Raw genomic sequence first — 25,231 nt, 5'->3', positions numbered from 1 at the left:
TAAATGTAACTATTGTCTCAAGTTCCATATGAGGCTGTTATTGAATATGATGCTTGATTGAAGTGTTCACAAATATAAGAGACATGCAGATTTGAGTAATTCCAAAAGGAGAAAAGCATTCAGGTCGAATACATATTTATTAAATCATCTATTATTAATACATTTTCTGTGAAATTCAGAATTCCATTTTGTCACTTAGTACATAAAACTCTAAACTGCAACTACATGTAAAAAATGTTGGAGCAGAAAATTAACAAAGTTATCAAATATTAATGAAAGAGTTTGTAAAAATGCACCACATTCAGTTGAACGTGCGTCACGTGACTCACAAATAATTCACTGATAAAACATATATACTGTATATGCATTCCCTTTTCCCCTTTTAATAATTTCTCTCTATTTTTCCACATGTATTTTCCGGATTTATTCTCTTTTATGGCACTCCTATGGTTCCATAATCCAAAACAAGAAAATACAAATGTTGAATGTGTAAAAGTTTTGTGCAGGGTAAACTGGTTATCTATATTGGGCGGCTGTGGCTCAGTGGAGAGCAGGGTCGTCCTCCAATCAGAGGATCGGCGGTTCGATCCCTGGCTCCGGCAGTCCATGTCGATGTGTCCTTGGGCAAGACACTTAACCCTGAGTTGCTCCCGAAGGCTGTGCCATCGGTGTATGAATGGGTGTGAATGATTAGAGAGACCCTGATGGGCAGGTGGCACCTTGCATGGTAGCCCCTGTCATCAGTGTATGAATGGGTATGAAAGGGTGAATGATTAGTAATGTAAAAGCGCTTTGAGTGGTCGGAAGACTAGAAAAGCGCTATACAAGTACAGTCCATTTACCATTTACCATATTCTGTACTGTGTCTTGCACAAACAGTTTATAGATCAGTACAGCCAACATGGACATAAACACCCATAATACTGTTGTAGTGGTGAAAAATGTGTCATCTTCTGACATACAGGATAACATGACATTGAAAATAAAACTTTTTCAGAAATACCTGAGGAGATGGACATTTTTAACAAAAATGATCATATAATGAAAAAAAACATGAAATGTTTCTTACAGGAGCTAAAACCGAGGAGGTGGCGCTGATGAACGGCCTGACAGTTAATTTACACCTTCTACTGGTAACGTTTTACATTCACCAAAACTGTTTTTATCTCCAAAAGTGATGATTGAAAATTACAAATTAAAAAAGGGAGAACAACATTTTGAAACATTGCCATGCAAATGTGTCGTATGAATTAATTTGAATCCACTGTGGACATTTAATGAAGTTCAGTACTAACTGTCCTTTCATGTCATTATTCTGCAGCTTTCCTTCTACAAACCCACAGCAGCTCGGCACAAAATCCTTCTGGAGGACAAGGCCTTTCCGTCAGACCATGTGAGCAAACATGCAGAGGTTCTGCACGGGTCAAGGTCCCACACGTCGACACTAAAACACCAGTTTTATTGAAAATCCTTCCTTTGCTGCTGGAATGTAGATAAATGTCTTTACATGGTTGTACTACTGCTGCACTTCTGACCCCAGCGGCTCAAAGAAAAACATGAATTGGATGTTTAAACGCTAGTGCAAATGTAACATCTGAGAAAGAGACGAAAACGCAGAGGAAGGCTTCTTCAATGCGAATATAGAACAAGGATGTAAGATATCAAAAGTAGAGGATATATGGTCTAAGCAAATCCAGAATTTACCCCAGATCACATTTATTTACTTTGGAATGCATTTTCTGCAAACCATAAGAATAAAAGAAGATAAATGGTTTATTGTGATGCTCATATGAAGGATATATTATAAGATATCACCTCTTGTGTCAAGTAGAAAACTGAATGTTAATGTTTCTTCTCTGCGCTCTCAGTATGCTGTAGAGTCTCAGATCCGGCTGCGAGGATTCGACCCTCAGAAGAGCATGCTGATGCTTCAACCCAGACTGGTACTGTTTCATGATTTTTTGGGAAAACAAAGTGCTTTAATGTTTTTTATATTTTCATGTAATAACTGAGGAGGAAGAGTGAAATAATGTGTCTGATCAGGGAGAAGAGACTCTGAGAACGGAGGACATCCTGGAGGTGATCGAGAAGGAGGGCGACTCCATTGCTGTGGTGATGTTCAGCGGGGTTCAGTACTACACCGGCCAGCTCTTCAACATGGCCGCCATCACTGAGGCCGGCCAGAGGAAGGTAACAAACAGACACATCTATTCTAGATTCTATTATTATAGTGTTTTGTTATTTCATACTTTAAATATCGTAGTAATCATTCGCTCAAACATACATTCAAGAAATACAATTTCCCTGCAAAGGTTCATCAGGTGTGGAATGTACATTTACTCGAGTATTTCTATTTTATTTTACTTTATACTGCACTATGTCTCAGAGGGATATATTGAAGTTTTACTTCGTTTTATTACAGGGCTGTATTTATTATTTATTTTGACAGATTTAGCTAGGCATTTAGTTACTTTGCAGATTAGATCAGATTATGAATAGAAAATATACATATGATATGATATAATCACATATTAAGGTATCCATCAGAATATGATGAAATTAGCTCCACCTTTACAAGCTGCAACTTAAAGTGATACAGATGGATGCATTAATAACACTTAGTTTACTTTCATGCTCATCATTTTGTGAATGAAAAGTTTAAATGCAGGACTTTTGTTTGACTAGTGTTTTTTTACATGCTCATTTGCATGTAAACACTGTTTTACTTTGCTTAAAAATCAGACGTTTCAAATTGCTCAGAAATGAATTGTTCTAAAATGTATGTTTTAGTCTCATCCCCTCTCACATTGAAAGTCTTGATCCTTAAAACTATTCAGACTTAGACTATCCCTTTCTGTCTGTCAGGGCTGTTTTGTGGGTTTTGATTGCGCCCACGCTGTCGGGAACGTCGAGCTGAAGCTGCACGACTGGGGAGTCGACTTCGCCTGCTGGTGCTCCTACAAGGTCAGTAGGTTATGCAGCCCAGAAGTTCAGTAAATACTCACCAAATGCAATGTGTTGGTTCGTGTCCAGGGACAGGAATTGTCTGTTCCATGTCGCACAGCACGGAAATAATGCCAATGGAAATAGAATTAGGATGTTAATTCACAGTGGAGATGCATTGGAGGGGATGTGGTGGGTCCAATAACCAATAACAAGACTGTCAACCAGGAGACCGGTGTTCGACTCCACGTTTAGGATTCACGGTCGTGGATTTGTTGCCTCAACCTAACCAATCCTGGTTTTGTTGCCTAAACGAACACAAAACCAATAGATTTAATTTTGTGACTATTTCACGAATTGCAGTGAGACTGTGTTGCGTTATCAAATGTGTACTGAGGGAATTCTCCACACAAGACTGAATATGAGAACAAAAATCATTTGGACTGCACACTGAGACGACTGACTGTCTTTTCACAGTATGTAAACTCAGGTGCTGGAGGACTAGCCGGGGCGTTTATCCACGAGAAACACAAATACACCATCAAACCTGCGTGAGTACTTACACTGTTACTCTCAGTCAGGGTTATTTAATGGTTAGAAAAAATACAATAATATTCAGGAACCAGCTAAAGCATAACCTTAGGCTAATTGATGTAAATGGAATCATAGAAAAAAAACAATGAATCTGCAAAAGAACGATTAAATAAATGTGGAAATATAAAGAAAAAATTAATAGAATGAAGTAATGGGCATGGAAGCAAATATAAATGAAATTGAAAAAATGTAATACATTTTAGAAGATATACAGAAAAAGATTTAGGAACGTATATGCAAAAAAAAAACAATTTTATAATTAATAAAATTAAAATACTTATTAATTATTTATTTCTCTTTATATTTCCATGTTTCATTGGGTAATTTATTATTTTATTTATTTCTCTTTTTACTTTCCATTTTTATATATTTATTGTTTTTTTCTGTATATACTTATATTTATCATTTTAAATATATGTTAAATATCATTTTGTGCTCTCACTAACGAACAAAAATGATGTCAATCTTTTCTTACCAACATTCTCTGAAAGATTTGCTGAGAAATGTCTTTTCCCAAAACTGCTTGATCACATTCTGTGGACTGTCTAACACTAAAAGAAGCGAGCAGTTAATGTCTCTAAATATACAAATATGATTTTTAAATCATTTACATCTTCGGTTTCCTGCAGGTTGTTGGGATGGTGGGGTCATGACCTTAAAACTCGGTTCCAGATGAATAACGGTAAAGAAAATATTAGTTTTTACCAATTCCCACTTAACCTGTCATGATTGTATACGACAATAAGCTTCACCTTTCTGAAGCCGCTGATGAGATTTCAAAGTTGTAATTTTCTAATGAGCATTACATCTATAATTCATATACTTTGCATTGCAAATACAGATACATGCATCTCAACATTTGTCTGTTCTTAAATGCCTTAAATACAAACTGCGACTGTGTTTTTTTGGGTGTGTTTGATCTCAGTGTTGGAGCTGCAGCCTGGAGTGAACGGCTTCAGACTGTCAAACCAGCCCATCCTGCTGGTCTGCCCGCTGCAGGCCAGTCTGGAGGTACTGCAGTGCGTTCATTTATGCCCAGATTGAATGGTTTCATAGCAGATTATGGAGCAGATTTAGAAATTTGCTCCATAATTTCTTTTTAAATCTTGTGAAAATCTCCAAAATGTCATCTTTTCAAGAAGATGAGCCGTTTTCAGCTTTCTAACGATGCATTTCATTTAGGATTATTAAATGTGTTTTATATGGTTTACTAATTTTCATTCGACCCACTAAGAAAAACTTTAAGTTTGTGTAAAAAATCCCCCAATTATTTCCGTCACGTCAACAACGTGAGTAGTGATTTTCAATACTTTTCCAGGTGTTTAAGATGACCAGCATGCAGGCGTTGCGCAGGAAGTCCGTCCTGTTGACGGGCTACCTGGAGTATCTGATCCAGCATTACTACGCCGAGGACCCAACTCAGCCTCACAAACCTCACGTCCACATCATCACGCCCTCGGACCCCCAGCAGAGAGGCTGTCAGCTCTCACTCCGCTTCTCCATCCCCATCAAAAAGATCTTCCAGGAGCTGGAGAAGAGGGGCGTCGCTGTGAGTATCAAACAGCTTTTAGTCGAGGAGAGTTATTGTGATGGAAGAGCACCAACAGGAAGGAAAACCCAATCTGAGATGAGAAGCAGTGCTACGTGACCTCTACAGTATATTAAATCATACCGTTTTATTCATGTGATACAGCAACTACAAAAACAAAACAAAACACTGATCTTAAGAAACTTCCAAGTAGGTTTTTACGTACATATTTGGTGCATAACGGTCCTAATATACATAGTAAGATAAAGGATGGGACGTGCTATTTTATGTCCATATGAATCAAAAAGACCAGTTTCCTATCACAAAAAGACCCTGATCTGCATAGTAGAGTGACATGTGTAGGCTTGAAAACTAAAAAATAGAGAACGCACAAGAAAGCACTCATTTTATCTATACGTATAATAAAGAAAATGTTTGAAATACACATCATTTGAACTGCAAACACATTTTTGGATGTATTATATATCGATGGGCATACAACATAAAACATGATAGATTTATCTGCTGATGAACTTTGTTTGTGTTGTTCAGTGTGACATGAGGGAGCCCAGTGTGCTGCGAGTCGCTCCGGTGCCGCTCTACAACTCCTTCAGCGACGTTCATCGCTTCATAGAAACCCTGGGATCAGCTCTCACTGCCAACAGCCAGTGAGCGAGGAGAGGGTCGTTTACTCTGACTGACTGCTGCAAACTTTGCTTTAATGAAAACTTGTGAAACCGTTAAAATAGGGGGATTTTTTACTTGAAAAACAATCTGCTATTCAACTGGATTGAATCATGTTCGTTTTATCCTTCTTTTATATGTCTTTGTCAACATGCATCTGAAGTTAAACCGTCCACCCCCACCAATTACAATAAAGTTTACACAATCTTCAGATTTGGTGAAGAATATGGATGTTTTGTTGGTTTTAGCTCGGCTCTATTTTTTTGCTCCACAAGATAAATTATTAGAAACAATTGTAGATTATATTTTAGTTTTTTAAGAACGGAGTGCAGTTTTGAGGTTATTGCACTTTACTGGAGTATTTTCAAATGTAATCTCTACCTCTATTCCAAGCCAAATGTAAGAGTTCAGCATCGGAAGTCCTTTTTTCATAGTCAGTTAGGCATATTCAAATATGCGCTCAGTTCGTTCATACAGTCACCACCGATGGATTTTATGTGCAAAGTCATGTGTGCACACATTTCAAACATTTCAAACAGTGTGCAGTCCTTTGTTGGAGGCAGTGCTGCACATACCTTGGTGTTGGCCGGCATTCAGGTGTTCTGACGTCCCGTTGTCCTCAATGAAGGACACTAGGGCTGCTGATTGGTTTGTTCAGACGCGTGCCAACAACTGAAGAAATGTTCAGCTTCCAATATAAATGTATTACTTACAAACACAGGGTTTCATAAAACATACAGAGCACAGCCAGCTTCTGTGTCAGAAGTTTCTTTGCTAAATCACAGTGAAAAGAAATCACACTGTTCATCCTCCTTCAGGATCTGCCTTCCCCTTTCAGCAGCACCTGCCTCAGGTGACCTCACTGATTAGATTGACCTCTGGCCTAATTGAGAGCAGAACTACGCCCCCAAGTGGTGGGAGGTTTACAAGACAAAACAATGACAAAATGACTCTTACAATACCCTTTAATCACATTCTGTGTACCTACAAAGACACTTTAGCACTGAGAAGAGAGCAGGTAATCGCTCTAAAAAGTTCAACGTAAAGAAATTCATGTTAATTCATCTTTTTTTAATAAATAATCTGTTAAATTCAAACTTCCATGTTGTCTTTCCATTTTCAAATGTCAATCAAAAGCTACAGAAATCTTCCTTGACTAGATTCTTATATAATAATAATAAAAAAGAGCAGCTTTTCATCCTGAGGGGGTTTCGGGTGCACGTATGGGTGAAGTTAGCGTGCCAAAGATTCCTCCCTTATATGCAAATGTTTCTCTGAGAGAAGTCTTCTCTCACTCCATCAAACAGGAAGCCTCCCATTAAATGTAACTATTGTCTCAAGTTCCCTATGAGGTGGTTATTGGATATGATGCTTTATTGAGGTATTCACACATATAAGAGACATGCTGATTTGAATAAAACCTGATTTCTTTTGAGCAGGTTCCTCAGCATTCTGTCCTGGAATTATCAGATGCTTTAAAACAGGTTTGTGACAAACAACCTGTCACTATCTTTCAGAAAGCTAATATGCAGAGCAGAGTTATGTTCCTAGAACATTCTGTACTTCCAAAAGAGAAAGGCATTCAGGTCGAATACATTTTAATTAAATCATCTATTATTAATACATTTTCAGTGGAATTCAGAATTCCATTTTGTCATTAATTACATAAAACTCTAAACTGCAACTACAGGTAAAAAATGTTGGAGCAGAAAATTAACAAAGTTATCAAATATTAATGAAAGAGTTAAAAATGCACCACATTCAGTTGAACGTGTGTCATAAATAACTCACTGATAAAACACTATAAACATTATATATATATATATATATATATATAGAAGGAAAGCTGATTCACTTTTACATGCTTTAGAAACAGGAGGTCTTAACAGTCTACATTAAAGTTAATATTTTGAAGCCAAATCAAATAGTTTACAAGATAGTACACCTTTGTTTCTTTAAAATGCATTTAATACTTGACGTGTTTTTAAAAAGGGCTTGTAAAGGTAATTTTGTAAAAAATAAAAAATAAAAAATGGTCCATGAATATGAGCTATGCTCTTACAGATACTGGGTATTTCCATAGGTGTTTGTATGCCCTCTGCACATTTCGGAGAGAATAACAGGGCATGGAGGGGTTTTATTTGTCATTAATTGTTCTGCAAATATCATTTAAAAACTGTTTTGGGGAAAACATTAACTTGAATATGCTGTTTGGACCAGCTACAAGGCATGGTTGCATGCAACAACAAAAAACAACATCTCAACAAAGAAAGGATGGGGATTAAATCTGCATGATTATGAAAAGGGTAAACGCAAAAAAATCAAATAATGCAGCTAAGCCAAGCATCATCAGAGGCATGTGCCTTTAAAAAAACTGCCACAAGATGGCAGCAAAGTGTTCCTCTGCAATCACAACAAACTAAAGGTCACAGTTTAGAGTTTCAACACAACTCAACAGCCTGCTGGGGAGACTCTGTGAATGAGTTCAGCACATACAGCACATGTAATCCTCCTCTGCAGCTCTGAAGCTTTCTCCTCCAGTCCTCATCCAGATCAGAGGATGGAGGCATTCTAAAGACCTCTGAGGCCAAACAATGACATTAACCTGACACACAGGTGTTTTCTTCTTTGGCTGATTGACTATGTGGGCGTGGTCAGACCAGGCTTGATTGACAGCTCATGTTATGCATCTGCAACCAGCAGGTGTTGAATAATGTTTCCTTTGGGGTTTGAGGTTCAACAGAAACAGAATTCCATACAGTACGCTTTATATTAATCTTTATAGTAGATTGTTTGTTGCTTTCACAATAAGAAATCAACACACTAACCGTTTTATAACAGGAAATGAGTCACATTGCCAGTAAAACTTAACACAAAGACAGCTGAATCTTTTTACAAAAATGCATTAGATACGTTTTTTATTCCAGCTGCGAGCTACTTGTAAGTTTTCTTTTGTGCATTGCATTGTGGGAGGAAAGCAACCATCAACACCGTGTTGAAGCCATATATTTTTTTTGATGTCATATTGCTCTCACGCCAAGTCAATGTCACTAAACAAAATATAAAAAGCACACACCAGAAAACACGACTCATTATGATCCAAACAAAGTAAATGCACTATACTCCCTCTGCAAAGATGGCTGCACACAAAGACATGTTTATAGTGCAATGTCTCCATTTCAGCTGGATCCACTGTCCTTGCAGCCATTTTCATTACATTTGGTGACCTCAGCAAACTACCAACCGAGCTCCAAATACACAAATCAAACTTGTGACGAGGTCTAATTGGCCAGAATGAATTAAAACACCTGCGTGGATATTTACAGGGCCTTTAAGAAGCATTAAACCGAACACACAGCAACACTGAGTCATCAAGACCTCACTAACTGTTCTCTCTGCCGTCCTCCTCCATTGATTTCCCTGCTAATGAGTGTGTGTGTGTGTGTGTGACATCAATGATAAACAGGGTATAGACACACATACATACACAACCTGACTTTCTCCCTCTCTCTAACAAGTCACCTGAATGCCTCTGGCCCGCCACCCACACAGTCTTCTCATCCATAAAACAAGAGCCTCCTTCACTGATTTGCCTCTGATGTAACAGACGACCAGCAGACTGCCAGATGGCGAGAGAGGTTAGAAGAAAACAAGACAGGCTTCTTTACAAGCAGGTGCTGCCTCACTTCAACTGAGGCCAAAAGAGGGGAAACTGCCATGGAGTCTGGTGTAAAGCAGACACGTTGTTCATAATAAAACATATTTTTGTATTGTGGTGAATTGTACAACGAATGGGATGACCTCTCATTACTTTTTCCCTTTATCTGCTGCTTTCAGTCCTTGCACTTTACTCATTATGCTGTTTTTATTATGTTGACTATTTCCAGTCCTTTTTTATTTAGTATGCCAAGCGACTTATTGTTCCCCTGAGAGGAATAAAAGCTTTTTTTATATAGAAATTAACTGAATTAGGGCTTTTTTTCTTCGACTTAGAGCAATAACCCTCCAAAATGTCGTGCACGCCCCTGGCTGTTTGAATGGACGGTCAAAATGTTTTTTTCCTTACTGCACTTTAATTTTCTTTAGTCAATTTTTAGAAAGTGTAACACCAAACTGCAGCTATATGCCTTGTTTTAGGATTTAATTTATGAGTTTGCATGTTTAGAAAGAATCACAGTTTGGGCGACAAATAACGAGACATTGTGGCTTCGTGTTCTGGAGATTTTGGACATGCATTTTAACTTTTAACTTAGCGAAGCTACAATCGAGTAATTGTTGTTAAATGTGCTAATGTACAACAATAATGTCAAAATATTTCTTTGCAAAACAATACACAAAGTGTATGCAAGCCAACGAACAATGCAAATAAGTTATATTAAAAAAACATATTTTCTTTGTTTTTGGATTCAAGAATAAGACAATATAATCATAGTTTTGGGATTATAATTCTAGTGAAAGTCATTTATCAATAATATAATTATCCAACAACCCTTCTTGGTTCTCTTGCAAGAATATGAATTCTAGATTATTTCATTTGACTCTGGGTTTGATGGCAAACAAGTAAATATCCCAAAAGTGTTTTAATGTCAAACATTCTCAAATGAAAATCATATTTTTTCTGCACACACAAGTTGTTTTAAATTTTCAGTTTTATTGAAACCATCTGAACAGAAACAGAACGTGTATATAAATATATAAAGTCCTCGCGCATTTTCTGTTCAGAGCATGTTCATATTCCAAAACAGACAAATAAACACTGCAGCAGTCACAAAACATACTGAAACAAAACAGGAACAAACACCGAATGAAAGACTGAAATGAAACAATGAAAGCTTCAAAGTCGATTGATTATATTTGCTGAGATCACAAATCAAAGACAAAAAGCTTCTTTAAATATAAATTTAACAAAAACAGTTTCACAGTTTCAAGTCATTTATTTTAGCAGTAAACTGTGGTTTACAGGTTTAATTTGACAACTGATGTTTTTTTTTATTTTAATACTAACCTTCCAGTAAAATGTAGAACAGGAAATTAATTATATTTATGCTGTACTTTGGAGAAAGATAAGAAATAAAATGAAAAATGTGACGTAACTGCACATTATTATTATTCTGAAACTAAATTAAAGTCAATCTTCATCTCATCATCTTTGATAAACACTTTTTTCTGTGAAACAGTTTTAAAATTTGGAAAATGCCGGATGCTCTTATAATAAATGCAAGATTTCATGCTTGAAAAAGAAATTGGATTTACATGTAGCATATGGAACCAAACCAATGAAAGAAAGAACAACACTGGTGATAAAACATTGTCTGTATTGTTCTGCAAGCATTACAAAAATAGAAGTATATCTTGCATGAACAAATATGATGTGCCTTTACTGCATGAACGACACTGAGTCACCTGTGTAGTTAGCATTGGGCTAACTGCTTTTGGCGAGCTGATTACTGACTTAATGTTTATCTAATCATCTGCTCCGCCTTCTTTTCCATGAAGGAATAAAATCTGAGTCAGAAATGGAGGGAAAAGTCGTTTTTGTTTTTGGCTTGCAGACAAAAGGTTCTGTTCAGTTTGGACGGGGAGTCAAATCGGCTTTAAAGATGGCGGAAAGGTCAAAGTTCACAGCATGTGTGGTTATGTACTGCAGTGGTTGAGGTCTCTGATGTTGTCCTGAGGAAGATGAACAAAATCACAAAAAACTCTATCGATTAGAGCAAACATAAAAGTGAGAGACAGGAAGTTACAATGTGAAGCAAAATAGAGAAGATATATACGTCGTTAAAGATATGTCTCTAAAGAGACAAAGACAGAACAAAAAGAGATGAAGAAGAAAGCAGGAGTAAAAAAAACAAACGAGGCAGATCCTCCAGTTTCACATCGACGTTATCTGGCCACCGAAGGCGCCAAACAAGAGACGGGAAGTCCAGATGTGACGATGTCACGACGAAGTTCACACAGCAAAGTCTCCGTATCCGGTGGGGCAGAAGGCGGCGCCGCGGAGCGTGTCCAGGCAGTTGACGAGGATCAGCGTGCCGGTCAGGTGCTTCCACCTCTTGGTGATGGGGTTCCTCATCTTGTCCAGGCCCAGGTGGAGCTCCTGGATCACGTCTCGGTAGCTGTCCCCGACATGGGCGGCCCACGTCAGGAGGAAGTCGTAGGCCGGCTTCCACATGGACTGAAGGGGTCAAAGAGAAGAAGAGGAATGAAGGGAAACCTTTCAGTGGTGGTTCTTTTATTCCTGTGGACGTAAAGACGCCGGCTCTCTCACCTCGTTGTCCAGCAGTCCGTTCTTGTCGCGGTGCGGAGCCTCGTAAGCCTCCATCTGCTGTCTGGACACTCGAGCCAGCTTCTCGGCCAGTTCCCTCCACCGGAACGCCACCTCCACCGCCGTGGTCAGCAAGATGAAGTCCAGGACCAGCCTGGCAACCAGACCCTGGCAGTCCATCTTCAGCAGCGCCTGAATGGGGGTTTCAATCATAAAGGAAGTATGTAGAATTTTTTTTGAATCACGAGCAGAAACATTTATGTATGAAATGTTCTGACTTTGACGAAAAGACAAAATTTCAAGGGCTTTACCTGCCTATGTTTTAATTATATTTATTATGAGTGCATCCAGTATTTTTCAAAATTTAAAACTGTTTATCACAGATTTAAAACTGTTTATCAAAGATAAAATGTGTTTCAGAATAAGAATAATGTGCCGTTACATTACATTTTTTGATTTTGTTTCTTAACTTTCTCCAAAACGCAGCATAAATAATTATTTTTCATGTGGTACTTTTATAGGAAGGTCAGTATTAAATTAAAGACACATTAGCTGTCAAATTAAAACTGTAAACCACAGTTTACTGCTTAAATAAACGACTTGAAACTCACTTGTGTTTTCAACCATTTACTCTTTGATTCAATCAATCAGCTTTGATGCTTTCATTGTTTCATTTCAGTCTTTCATTCATTACCCACAAAGTGGAGTTCAATCGTTACGTTATGGCTAAAAACAGCATAGTTTAAAAAAAGTTGATCCTTTCAACCCAATAAAGCCATTAATCAGTAAAGATATGAATGAAAATCTGCACAGGAGCCATGTGAATCACACATCTAGACCCATCCTGCTACAACTTCGATTTCCTTTTCTATTCTCCAACCTTTCTGTCTTAAATTCCTTTAAAACAACAAAGTATCTATGTGTTATAAGTCTTCACCGGTTTAACATCTATCGTGTGATTTTTTCTTCTCAGACAGTTTAATTTAATTTATTTTAAAAAGCTTAGTGGGTTAAAAACATCCACTATTTCACCAGAAATAGAATAAGTATTGAGAAGTCTCTGTTGATCATCACATGATGCATCTGGTTGGAAACCACTGTTACAGTTTGTCTTTAAATTGGCCACAGGGGCTGAATGTTTCTAAAGAGATAATCCTAAACCCCCTCCTCTAAGTAGTCGTGAACCTCCGGCTGTGAATACGTTCTCACTCGGCTCACCCGCTTATATGAAGGTTAGAAAACACTGAGCATCAATAAAAGCAGCCGAGGTGAAAACACACAGCAGGAAAGATTTTATTTTTTTCGTCTTACCTGCTTTTCTTATTCTCTTTTTATCAAGACCAAAAAATGCATTGTGTGAATGTGTGTGTGTGTCCATGCAGAGATAAGCAGGGATCAGGCGTCTTACACACACACACACACACACACACACACACACACACACACACACACACACACACACACACACACACACACACACACACACACACACACACACACACACACACACACACACACACACTTCAAAGTGATGCTCTGACCTTTCCGGCTCTTTGCAGGGAGGTTTGTCTTTGCTGCCGGCCACAGAAAGCCATATGTGTGACCAGAACAAGCTCTAACAGGGGTGCAGCTAAAACTTTTTGAGGGATTTTACTTTAAGATATTAATTCAACTCAAAAGAGGTTACAGATAAATATCAACCACGACTCAAGGCGTTACGTCCAACAGCAATGAGGGTTTAAGAAGATGCATTGAGTGGAGGATTCCACGTTCACACGTGTGAACTTAAATAGAAGCGAAAGGATTGGCTATTTCGTCCTTACAGTAATACAAAGACAGTCAAATGGTGAAGAACTCCTGGCAAACAACGTCATCGTGCATTTCCAACTGGAACGGAGTTGGGATCTGGAAATGCACACGCAAGACCACAAAGGGCAGTATGAATGAAACAATACAATCATGATCTGCATCTCCTGACTGCACCATGCTGTCCTGTGGAAAAAGTACTTCTGCTGTGTATTATAGCGTTAATCAACTTTGTAATGGAACTCCTTAGTTGTGTGCTGCTGTATGAAAAAAGAACAACTATGTCTCTGCTCTTGTCTTTCCAACTCAAAAAGTCTATTAATGGCTTTATAAGATCAGATCAGATGCATGAAGCTCTTCAGGACAGATCTGTCTTAATGGCCTTCAGACAGACAGAACAGCAGCACCCTGGATGTCACATGATGTGATTCATCATCTGGCTGCCGATTACTCACAGCCACGAGAATATACAAATAAAAATGTATTTCAGGTTCTGTGCTTTCATAGAAATCATGTCAGAGACTTCCCAGATGCTCTCTGAGGAAATATCTTTACATCTTTAAACTGTGGAGCCTCGACTTAATCTCATGGAGCTCGATTACACAATCACCAGAACGCTCTAATCTGAATAAAAAAGACACAATTTCTCTTTCACACTCACATTAAAATTCCCATTAAGTAACAGTATTTTGCCACAATAACAAAAAACGTGCATTCTCCCTAGTGTCCACCAGGGGGCGACTCCTCTGGTTGTATAGAAGTCTATGAGAAAATGACTCTACTTCTCTCTTGATTTATTCCCTCAGTAAACATTGTAAACATGAGTTTACCAGATGCACGAGCAAATATTATTATTTATGATTCAAATAATTTATGTATTCAAGTTCAAATACGTTTTTTGAATTTTTAATGAGGGACTTTTACATGTAATGGAGTATTTTAACATTATTGTACTTTCCAGAAGAACCTTTTATGCCAAACTCTTGGCGTGCAAGTTTCTCTTGGATTACTTGGTTTTTGACACCCTTCACCTCCCTCCTCCTCCTCTCTCTTTCCCACCTGGCCGATCGGCACTTTGACCTTCGCCTGTGACGTGAGTCAGGCTTCACACAGGGTTCAGTCTAAATATAAGGTCAGGGTTCATCTATCTGGAGATGAGCACAATGTGGAGTCTACGTCTATTTCTTAAAGCACGACAGGAAGGAGTTTGTGATTCAAAATAAAGGTCTGGAGCAGGGCGTCTAAAAGAGAAGCAGGCTGAACCGCTGCAATGAAGAGGCAGTGTCTGCTGTAGCATTCAGTCATTGGAGGATAGATTTCATTCTCTAACAAAGAAAACTTTGGAGTGCTGCTCAATTTTAAGGAGCTCGATCAAAGGTAGGGAACAATTTCTTTGGATTACTTGGTCTTCCTGAATTTCCCCAAACCATGACACCCTTGAGCTGCTCACATCCTCCTCGAGATGTGTGAGGTTTACTCTTTTTGGGTAGCACCTGGCCCGATAGCCTGCACTCTGCACTGTGACCTTCGCCTGTGACGTGAGTCAGGCTTCACCTGAGATCATCGATGGCTCAGGAAAGATTAAGTGGACTTCAGTCTAAATATTTGCCTCCCGAAAAGCTAGGAAGGAAAGATTTTGAGGTCAGTTGGGAATATTTTCACAATAATTGATTGTTGAACCCTTGCTGTCATGTTACTGACTTATCATTATCGTTTATTTGAATGTTTTGAAACAGTTTGATTTTAGAAGTTCCAAATAGTTAGTTTAAAAGGAGATGAGCACATTATTTAATCTATGTATCTATGAACGTTCTACATGTTGTCATTTTGGTTTTATTTTGTAATTGGAAATTGTAACTATTTCAAGCCACAGGAAATTATTTATTTAATATGTTTGTGATTAAACAGAGACTAGGATAATATTAATGTTTGTGTATTTTGTTTCAGTGTGATTTTCCAAAAAAGATATTAAACTGGTCTGTAGGGTTTTAATCCTGTCAGTGTGGGAAGAACGACATATCGCATCATCAAACTGCAGCAGGTCAAAGGTCTCTGTTGCAGCTTGAGTCATTTACATTTCTCACTTTCATTAATTGGGACTTCATCCTTTACACACAGGTGGAGACTCACTTGCACTTTAATATATATTTTTTTTTTACGGTTTATTTATCTTGAATACTTTTATACTTTGTGAAAAGAAGACATGAATTCACCACAACACAATGTTTCTGTTTCCAGCCTGGCTTTGGTCTATGTTTCCACATTATTAACCACCATTATGCTTCTGCTCTAAAAATAGAAAACAGCCTACACCGCGAGAGACCAAAGTGTCTAAAAAATAAGGGATGGCGGCGACCTGCAGGAAGCCCCGAAGCAGACGGACAGACGGAGCTGACAGCTGACCAGGCGGCTGTCAACTAAATGAGCTTCACTTCCAAAAGGAAGGAAGGGAAGGAGGGAGGAGGGAGGAGGGCAGATGATAATACCGACAGGTAGAAAAGAGAAAGAGGGACAGATAAAAAAGATGGAAATGATAAACAAAATGGCAGAAGAAAGAGTGAAAGATAACACATCCCTTTAGTGTGAAATATAAAAATACAGCTCCTGAAACTTACATTGCATATGTTGGGAGCTGAGATATTATATCAAAAACCAATGACCTGCGTTTTTACCAGAGAAAACGTCAAAAGATCCGTCCCAAAATGTCCCAAAGGAGAACTTTCTGAAAGGTTTGCACCAACGTTAGAATAGTACATTCTTCATGTTTCAACAATGCATTGTCTAAAAAAGCAGGAAAAGGTAAAAGCACACCTAAATTGGCACATTTTTTATGTGCAAAAGAAGAAAAACAACCCTTCTGGTATTTTTAATCTCCCATTTGACCTTTAAAAGTACAATTAAGCCACATGATAGAGGCATTTTCTCTTCAAGGTTTCCTGATTTGTTCACGAGTTTGGTTCCTAGCTGGTTTAAATGTCCCATAAAGGGGCGTTTGGAAGGAAGAAGGTGATTCCAGCTTTCTCACTTGTTGAGAAAACACTTTTGGATTCCTTTTAGATCAATCACTTTGAGGAGCAGACGTCCCTGCAGGATCTGGAACTATTCCAGCTGCTTCAAACAGTTCATCTGATCAAGAGCTCTGATGCTGATTTCTACTATCTGTACGTTGATATCGAAATTTTATTTCCTGAGCCTGCTGACGACTAAAGACCTTTGCTTTAAGATGGGAGTCTACAAGCAGGGGATTGATTACGTCCCCTGCAGGACGTCTCCCTGCACAGATCTATAATTTAACAACAGTCTCCAGGCCTTTCAGGCACCGACAGACTGGCTCTCTCGTTTGTCCTCTGCCTCTGTAACTCGAAGCCCCGGCGTTAAAAGATCTGCCCGGGGCGGTGTCGGATGCTCCCCGAGTCCTCCATCTCCGTCCTGATCAATGCATGCTCACATTTCATGACAACACCTGTCGGCTAGTGTGGACGAGAGAGGGGGAGACAAAACCATGAGCGCTTGTTCCTGCTGCAACACTTTCTATGTTTCACACTGTCCAGAGCTGCAACTAAAGCCGGCAGGGTTACAGCTTCCACTTTTGCAGAAGCAGGAATTTAAGCTTTTATCTGAAAAAAAAAAAAAGCTTCTGCTGCCAAACTGATCAGCTCAGCTCATGTGAGGTTGTGCTGCAGACTAGCTGAAGATTAGCGGAGCTTTGTTGGTGCTACAGCTCCGTAACAATTAAGATATGGCTTTTATTATTGCAAAGAGAAATCAAATGTGAACTGGTAAGATGTAGATTTGTGCAGACCATCAAGCTAAAAGAACACGTCTTCCTGCACTATTATTTAGACAAAAGGTCGAGGTATGGCGGACAGGATGTACTGATCCAGGAGACAAATGAAATAAACCTGGACATCTTTTATTATGAAGCCTGTAAGCTGCTGCTGTGTACTATTTACCTGGCTCAATGAAAAACTACTTTAGGAAGTGAGCTTTATGGATAAAGTGATAAATTGCCCTATATTGAACAGACTGAATCAAAAAGAAACAATATATAAAGGGAACTTTCCTTCTCTCTCTTTTACTCCGTGTTATAGCCTATAATGATCTCGACTATGAAAAGGTTATGTTCTCACAGTGACACTTAGAAATAACGCTGTGGCATACCCTGAAGTGTCGTTTCAATTCTGAAAAGCAGCAGGAAGACAATAAGCGCAGTGGTTTGGACGTGCTGCAGGTACATGCTGCCCTTTAGAAAGTCGGGTAAGTCGGGTAAAACAAACACAGGACTTTCAGAACCACGTAGCATTGTGGGTTTTGCAGGAGTGATGAGTCTGACCACGGTGAAATGTATTTACCTAATTTAGGTTCAGAAACTTTGACTTTCAAAGTATCTACGTTTGAAGAAACGAACAAAAGTGAGTGTAAAGAGTCAGGGAAACAAAGACCACACCTTGCTCATATTACCAACAGTATATCGAGTGTTTCTAAACTCTTTCTGTTCCACTTCAGTTCTCACAACCCTCCCACCAAACCCATTTCCTCTGCCTCCTCTCTCATTACAGAACCCACAGGGTGAAAATGAAGCATTCTTGTTGAGAAAATGCCGCCACTTTAAGTCTCATGACAACTTCCAGTTTACACTCCTCTTCCATTCCTGATCAATATTTCATCCTGTCCTTTCTTAACCCTGCTTTCCAATCAACTAATCTGCATTGGTAAGCGTTGTGGTCTCAGACTAGACCAACATGTTGTGTGCAACGTTTCCTTGTGATGCCTGAATAAGAAACTTTTATTTGCAACATTTCTCAGATTTGTGTGTATTTTTGTCCGGAAACAAAGAGCAGGTCTTGACTGGATAAAAGCCTCATTATGAAGAGAATGAATGCCTTGTTTGCTAATTGAGGATTTTGTAGCCAGAGGTTCTCAACGTAGGAATGTTTTATTGAGTAACAGTTATATAAGAAAGGCTTTTTCTTTCTTTCTTTGAGGAGAAGATTTAGTCATTCAGGCCTGTGTGGCTCACTGGACTTTGTTCCCTGCAGCCCGATGACAATTTACCACTCTCTGGGGGAAAATGTTGCAGGGGACAAACAGGCATTCACGCACATTTCTGGAGTGCTTTACAACATGGTGTAGTGCAGCAGCAAACAGAGCATTGCTTTTCTGTAGCAGGGAGCAAGTTTTAGATGCGTCTGCACAAAAATATCCAGGAGAAAACCTGATCTTTTAAAAAATCCATCTACTTTTCAGGGAAAACTGATAAAAAAAGAAAATACTGGCCTGACTCAGCAAAAATAAATAGATACACATCTGAAAAACACACTTGGGCAATCATAAATGTAGGCTCCGTTGTAACATATAGAGAAAGTCACTGTCACCTGCTGGTTTTGTCAACACGGTTCACTTTCAGCAAAAAATAACTTTAAATTTGATTTGTTCTGGACATCGGAGTGTGTGCTGGTTGAATTTTTTCCAGTAAATATATAAAAAGAAAGGAGCTCAGAGGAGTCAGAGGGATGGAGCCTGGTTGAGAGATAAGAAAGCCAAGGCGCTCTTTGTGCACACAGTAAGTTTAAAAGACTCAGCAGGAGTTGGAGGTATACCCGCCAGAATAAAAGCCTTTCATAAAACATAAAAGCATGCCTCCTTTAGACCTTTAGAGATTATGGGCGGTGTCACATGACGTACAGCCGAACAGGCAAAGTTATTTTCTAGGTGAGTTTTTCTGGATAACAGTGCAAGGTCAAAAAGCATGCACAGCAAAAGAGCAACACTCCTTTACCTTAACAGTGACTGTCAAAGTTCCATTTAGCAAGGCACTTTACCGCCAGCTGCTCCGGTGGCCGCAACGAGCATGTCGCATGCACGCTTCATCAACTCTGCCTGGATAAACAGCAGTTGGAGAAAGTACTTTTTTTGAATAATGGCGTCTGGTGAGGGAAATGTCTCAGGACTATTTTGTCCGCCCCCCCCAGGGAGCCGTCGCTGCTGGTGGAGAAAAACACATCAAGGCAGGCGTGCGTCTGCTTGACAGAGTTGTTTTCGCTCAAACCGCAGATGTTACGTTTTATTTCTATGCTTCCCTTTACAGGATTTTCTCCTCCAAAAACCTCCTTTCATTTTTCATGTTCCCGCTGTGAGCCACCTCAGGCTATGAGACAATTTGTTTACCATTCATGTGACTGAGCATAAGGACTCCAATGCTTCCAGTTCACACTCAACACAGGCTGAAGTGGAAAGAAATCAAATGGAAGACGGCGATCGACGTCTGACTGTTTGGGATATTACATTTTTGTCGTTTTGTCTTCGACAAAGCTTAACTAACGATGCAGCAACCATCAGAGGGACAAACGTCTTCTCTTGTTTGTATTGTTCATCATTTGAACATAATAGCTTTTGCAGCAGTGTTACGGTAATGCTTGACTGTTTTTGCAGCAACGTAACAGTTGGCAGACAAGGACAAATGGCAATTTATTCCTCTGTTCAAGTGCAAATCAGTGATAGGAAATTAAAATTTCCCTTTCCTAGAATACAAAGAAAAACACCCCCAATGAGCTGTCAAACTAATTAAAATAAAATTAAGTCATTTTGGAAATAAAAAATGCAATATATTGTCTGTTTTGGATTTCTAAAATGTGAGAATCTACGGCTTTTTTCTGTTCTCTATCATCAAATCCAATATATTTGGACTTGGACTGTTGGTCAGCTAACACAAGCTATCTGAAGAGATCATCTTCAGGCTCTAAGAACTTGATTTAGACCTTTTAGCTGTTTTTAGGGATGGAAATTAAGACCTCATTTGGGCAGCATTGCATCCTTTTTCTAAAGGGCAGTGACATATTTTCATTCCACAATCCAACAGGACTGGTTTGTTTCTCCAGAAAACACAACATTGGTGGGATGGCGAATAGGATCAAGTCAAAGTTAGTAATAGAAATCAATGAGAAATAAAAACATGATTGGTCTCACCATCATGAGTTCCCTCTGGAAGGACTTCCTCTCCCTGCTCTCCCCGTTCGTACACTCCTCTTTGAGTTTCTCCAGAACCGACGCCACCTTCTCCGGCTCGTTGTCCAGCTCCGTCCGGCAAAAGTAGTCCAGTGGCAAATTCCCGTTCCCCAGGGCGTCTGCGAACGCCCTCCAGCTGCCCACATTCTCCATTAAAACCGTCCTCACTGTCGCGTAGATGTAAGTGAGAAATTTGCAAGGCTTCAGGATCTGCTCCAGCAGCATGGTGGTCGTTAGGTCCGGCCCACACCAATAAATGGGCTTGACCTTACCCAGAACTAAAACGTTCTTGGCGTGGACAAGGCCCACCTTCCCCTGATAGTATCCAATGTACCACTCTTTGGTCCTCAGCTGCCCTCGCAGTTTGATCTTCTCCTCGCTAAGCAAAGCGATAACATCCCCCTTTTTGTACTCCAACAGATAAGTGCTCTTGTGCTGCCTGATCACTGTTTTGATCAACTTGCCGAATTTAAGGTTGGTGATGCACCGGTCCTGAAACTTTGGGTATTTGGAAGTGACGGCCAGCGGGGAGAGGACGATCTTATCCACCTCTTTCTTTTTCAGAAACCTCCTCTGGCCTGTTATTCTCGCTCCGGTTGTCGGCGGCGGTGGCGGCGTTTGGACGCAGAACTGGGTGAGGATGCAGTCAAGACCGTCCTTGACTTGGACCCTGAGAGTGAAGTCCGAAATGCCGTCAGGGTTGTGCGATGTGATCATGTACAGGAGCCTGCTGACCTTCCCCAGTTTGACCTGAAATCCCCGGATCACCCCCGCACCCTCGTTCGTCTTCACCTGGTAGTTGGACATGTTGGAGTACAACCCCACCTGCAGGTCCTGAGGGAACTTCAGCGCAAACTGGTGCTTCCCCCACAGCTGCAGGGCCACTGGAGGGCTGGAGCTAGCCTGTCGGCCCACCTCGTTTACCAACAAGGTATTTGGGGTGCAGTCGTGCCCAAACATGGCCACGACTATCTTGAAAGAAGGGTGAATGTGCTTTGGTCCGTAGACGCCCAGAGTTACCTTCCTATGCACATGGTCCCAAACTGTGGTATTGTGGCTGATGTACTGAGACTGAACCACAACAGCCACATACATACAAGGCTCTAGACTATCCAGCTGCACCTGGACTGTGTCATTGTAAAGGTAAGCATTGGGGATGGGCGTGTAAGGCCCTTCTTTGCAGTCACTTCGAACACAAAGCACCTCCGCGGTGTGACAATTCTCCTTCTTGACAGCGACCAACACCTTCATCTCCAACGTGATGAAGGACTTGGTCTCCATGTTGCTCAGCTTGATCTCCACCACGGGGCTAACAGTGGAGCAGTGGTCACCATTGAGCTCCAGAGGAGGGTCTAGTAAGGCTTTCATGGAGATCTGCTGGTGGTCTCCTTGGCTGACGTGGCCCTCGGGAATGTGGATGCTGATTTGGGTGTCCGGGAGCTGAACAACTCCTCCGCTACTGTCCAACCTGCACACGATGTTGGTCTCCACCGGCTGTGTTTGGCCCCATCCAGGACTCTGGCCCAGGGAGTCCAGGTCATGGCAAGACCTGGCTAGCTTTCTGTGGTTCAACCACGCAGTCCTGAAGTCCTCCCTGCTCTGAAACTGCTCCGGCGAAGGAGCCTTAAGGCCTGTGAAGAATCCCGAAGAAGGTAAGGTTGAATTCGACTGTGCCTGCAGCACTGACAGTTCTGAGAGACTGTGGGAACGTTTACTCCTGAAGAACGGGTTATCCCTGTGGAGGTTAGGTGCAACCTCTTTGTTTGGGCTGCTGGGGGTGGTGGCGTTAATGTGGCAGCTGCTGAACCCATTGGTCATGATTGTACTTGTGTTAAAGTTCGAGCAAGACGATGGAGACGCCAGTGCATCAAACAGAATAAGGTCTGTTGAGTTCCTTACACTTACATCTTTGCAGTTTTGATCTAACGGACGGATAAAGGGGTCGGCAGAGAAGGGGCTGTTGTTGTAAATTGGTGAAGGCCTAAGGGTCATTCCTGTCCACTCCCCCAAACCTCCGAACTCCTTCGACCCGTCCTCGTATCCTTCCCCAAGACTGTCAATCATCCCACTGTCGCTAAGCGAGGAGTTCCTGAAGTTGACCGGCTGGACGTAGGCGGATGGGATGTATCCCATTTCCGTGTTGTTGTGGGCGTACCACCACTCTCCCCCCGACGTGTCCAACACATAGAGGCGGTCGCCTTTGGAGAACTTCAGCGTGGTGAAGCTGCTGGGGCAATAATCCTTAATGGCGACCACTTCCTGCGCATCTCCGTAGGAGGCTGACGTGTCCAGCCTCAAGGCACTGGGAGAAGGCACTGAAAAAGGAAAAAGATGTCAGAGAATCTCTTAAATCTATTAGTGGTGCTCATCTGACGCTGATTGCAAAGTGGTTTTGCAACTGGTTGTTCACTATTTTAGATAAGTGCACTCACGGTAATCACTCAATGGCTGATTACTCCAAATACTGCTGTTAAGAGCGCTTATCTCATAGTCAGACACAGATGTAATGGGTCAGTAGGAATAATGAGGTGATGGGAAGTGGTTCTGCATTAAAACTATACAGGATGTGCTCAATGCTGGAAAAAAAAGGAAGGTAGCCCAAATAGCCCTCAAAATTACCTTAAATCATTCCGAAAGCGACGACATAATGTTCAGATCACTGAGTCGACGTACGAGGAGATGAACGGCATAATTCACTGCATAATTTTCTATTTTTAGTTTGGATCATTAGCGTATATAGAGCATGTAAACATAGCTGTAATGAAGCGCAGCCAGTGAAGTGAAAGAGCCAGAAAAAGAATGATAATATCCAACATATGACTGAATTAGAAATGAGGAAAAGCACAAAATAAGGACAACAGATTCTGGAGATATTGAGGGAACTTTGACCAATCAGGTAATCAGATGAAGGTGAGTGGATGCAGTGAAACACTGACCTTTAACATCGTTGAGACTGGCCCCGGTGACCCCTTCGCTGAGGTCGATGAGCGTCCCCTCAGACTTGCAGCGAGGGAGGACGTGATTGTTGTTCGTCACTCTGATGATGCGATGGGCAGCCATTGCCAGTGCTTGAAATACGATTCGCTCATTGGCAGCTTTTCATCTGGATGGGAAACAAACAAAGCCTTTCAGGAAGGGAGCAACCAGCCACATTTAAATAAAATTAAAAAAACATCATCAAGGCATTTAGCTGATGCGTAATGATCATTTGCTAGATCATTAACACAGTTAAAGGCTACAAAGGTCAAAGCTGCAGCAGCTGAAAATAAGCTTGACAAATCTCACTGCTTTTTAAAAGGATGAGCAGGGAAATGAAATGATTCTTGGCTGAACAAAGAGAGAAGGAGAAATAGAGATAGAAAGATAGAAATTGATAAGCAATAAAGAAACAAAACAAAAATATTTTAAGTTATATAATTAACTTTATCCTTTTAGTCAACAACAACTCGCAACATTTTTGTCAACTTTTAGTCAAGTGTTTCCTCTTTTAATTTCTGGCAGAGATCTTTCATTTTTTTCCTGTCAAATGTACTTTTCTATCAGAATATAGTGAATATTTTATTCAAATCTTCGTCATTTTAGTTAAGAGCCCAGGCCCAAGTATTTGGACTGCTCTGTGTGTTTTTAGTATTCTGATTGTGACAAGCAAGTCTCCCATTTCCTTGTCGGAATTGAGATTCAATTTGTGTGTGAAATCACAACCAACACACAGACATCAGAGGAATGCAGTCTGATAAATGAAGCAGCTAGAAATTCTCCTGCAGCCGAACGATGTCCTTCACTCGCAACAGACTTTTTATTATTCCTGCAGCGACAGTGGGAACATTTCCACACTAATGATGGCGTAATAATCTGATTAAAGCAACGCAGAATGCAGAAGCTGCCATATAAATGACTTTTTCGCTGATTATCTTCATTAGAGCTGTGATGTTCGGAGCTGAATTAAACACTGGGGATATTGATTCAGATGTTTGCTTTCATAAAACACATCACTTCACTATGTTACTGCACCTTCTTTTTCAATAACAAACAGAACATTAGCAATAAGTAGCAAGGAGATGACAGGCATTAAATGCAGAGCTCTCTGTCTAAAGATGGTCAGAACTTCCTTCATAACAGTGTTAAACTAACTCTTTCTGCACATATAATACAAATATCTGAAAATAAATAGAGGAAATGCAGTTTTCAATCCTGTTTACATGCACAAAATATTCATTCTTTTGCCCTTATTTCGAAAAAGACAATATTCACATTGTGCTGTCTTCATGGCTAATGCAAATACAATATTCCACTAATATCCCTGTTTACATGCAGCCGTGCATACTCTAAATAACACAAACAATCCCATGATGTACATCCTCCGGCAAGGCGCTTTAAATAACTTTCATTTTCCAGCTGCAGTCTTG

General features: G+C 40.2%; 2 protein-coding genes across 2 annotated transcripts; one reads left to right on the top strand and one right to left on the bottom strand.

The window, feature by feature from the left end:
- The first annotated feature begins 1,058 nt into the window (after window positions 1-1,058).
- On the top strand, window positions 1,059-5,974 carry LOC129112008 (kynureninase-like). Its single transcript, XM_054624180.1, has 10 exons — window positions 1,059-1,133; window positions 1,322-1,393; window positions 1,869-1,943; window positions 2,044-2,190; window positions 2,866-2,964; window positions 3,421-3,494; window positions 4,167-4,219; window positions 4,463-4,548; window positions 4,856-5,086; window positions 5,618-5,974. Exons 1-10 carry the CDS (start codon window positions 1,059-1,061, stop codon window positions 5,735-5,737), a joined length of 1,032 nt encoding a protein of 343 aa, XP_054480155.1. The 3' UTR covers window positions 5,738-5,974.
- Window positions 5,975-11,365: 5,391 nt separating this feature from the next.
- LOC129111935 (SH3 domain-binding protein 4-A-like) lies at window positions 11,366-23,885 on the bottom strand. Its single transcript, XM_054624098.1, has 4 exons — window positions 23,762-23,885; window positions 20,787-23,140; window positions 12,018-12,206; window positions 11,366-11,924 (listed from the first exon to the last, which is right to left on the bottom strand). The coding sequence occupies exons 1-4, from the start codon at window positions 23,883-23,885 to the stop codon at window positions 11,700-11,702; spliced, it is 2,892 nt and encodes a 963-aa protein (XP_054480073.1). The 3' UTR covers window positions 11,366-11,699.
- Between the last annotated feature and the right edge of the window lie 1,346 nt (window positions 23,886-25,231).

The sequence above is a fragment of the Anoplopoma fimbria genome, chromosome 22 (assembly GCF_027596085.1).
Source record: "Anoplopoma fimbria isolate UVic2021 breed Golden Eagle Sablefish chromosome 22, Afim_UVic_2022, whole genome shotgun sequence".
Classification (NCBI taxonomy): Eukaryota; Metazoa; Chordata; class Actinopteri; order Perciformes; family Anoplopomatidae; genus Anoplopoma; species Anoplopoma fimbria.
This window is presented reverse-complemented; position numbering and strand designations above follow the sequence as displayed.

Bases quoted from the DNA above. Each gene is read 5' to 3' on its own strand.
- LOC129111935 (XM_054624098.1), bottom strand. From the start codon at position 23,885: ATGGCTGCCCATCGCATCATCAGAGTGACGAACAACAATCACGTCCTC. The intron at 23,141-23,761 runs GTCAGTGTTTCA...TTCCTTTTTCAG, and splicing joins CAGTCTCAACGATGTTAAAG to TGCCTTCTCCCAGTGCCTTG. The intron at 11,925-12,017 runs GTGAGAGAGCCG...TGACCCCTTCAG, and splicing joins ACGGACTGCTGGACAACGAG to TCCATGTGGAAGCCGGCCTA.
- LOC129112008 (XM_054624180.1), top strand. From the start codon at position 1,059: ATGTTTCTTACAGGAGCTAAAACCGAGGAGGTGGCGCTGATGAACGGC. The intron at 1,944-2,043 runs GTACTGTTTCAT...GTGTCTGATCAG, and splicing joins TGATGCTTCAACCCAGACTG to GGAGAAGAGACTCTGAGAAC. The intron at 3,495-4,166 runs GTGAGTACTTAC...GGTTTCCTGCAG, and splicing joins AAATACACCATCAAACCTGC to GTTGTTGGGATGGTGGGGTC.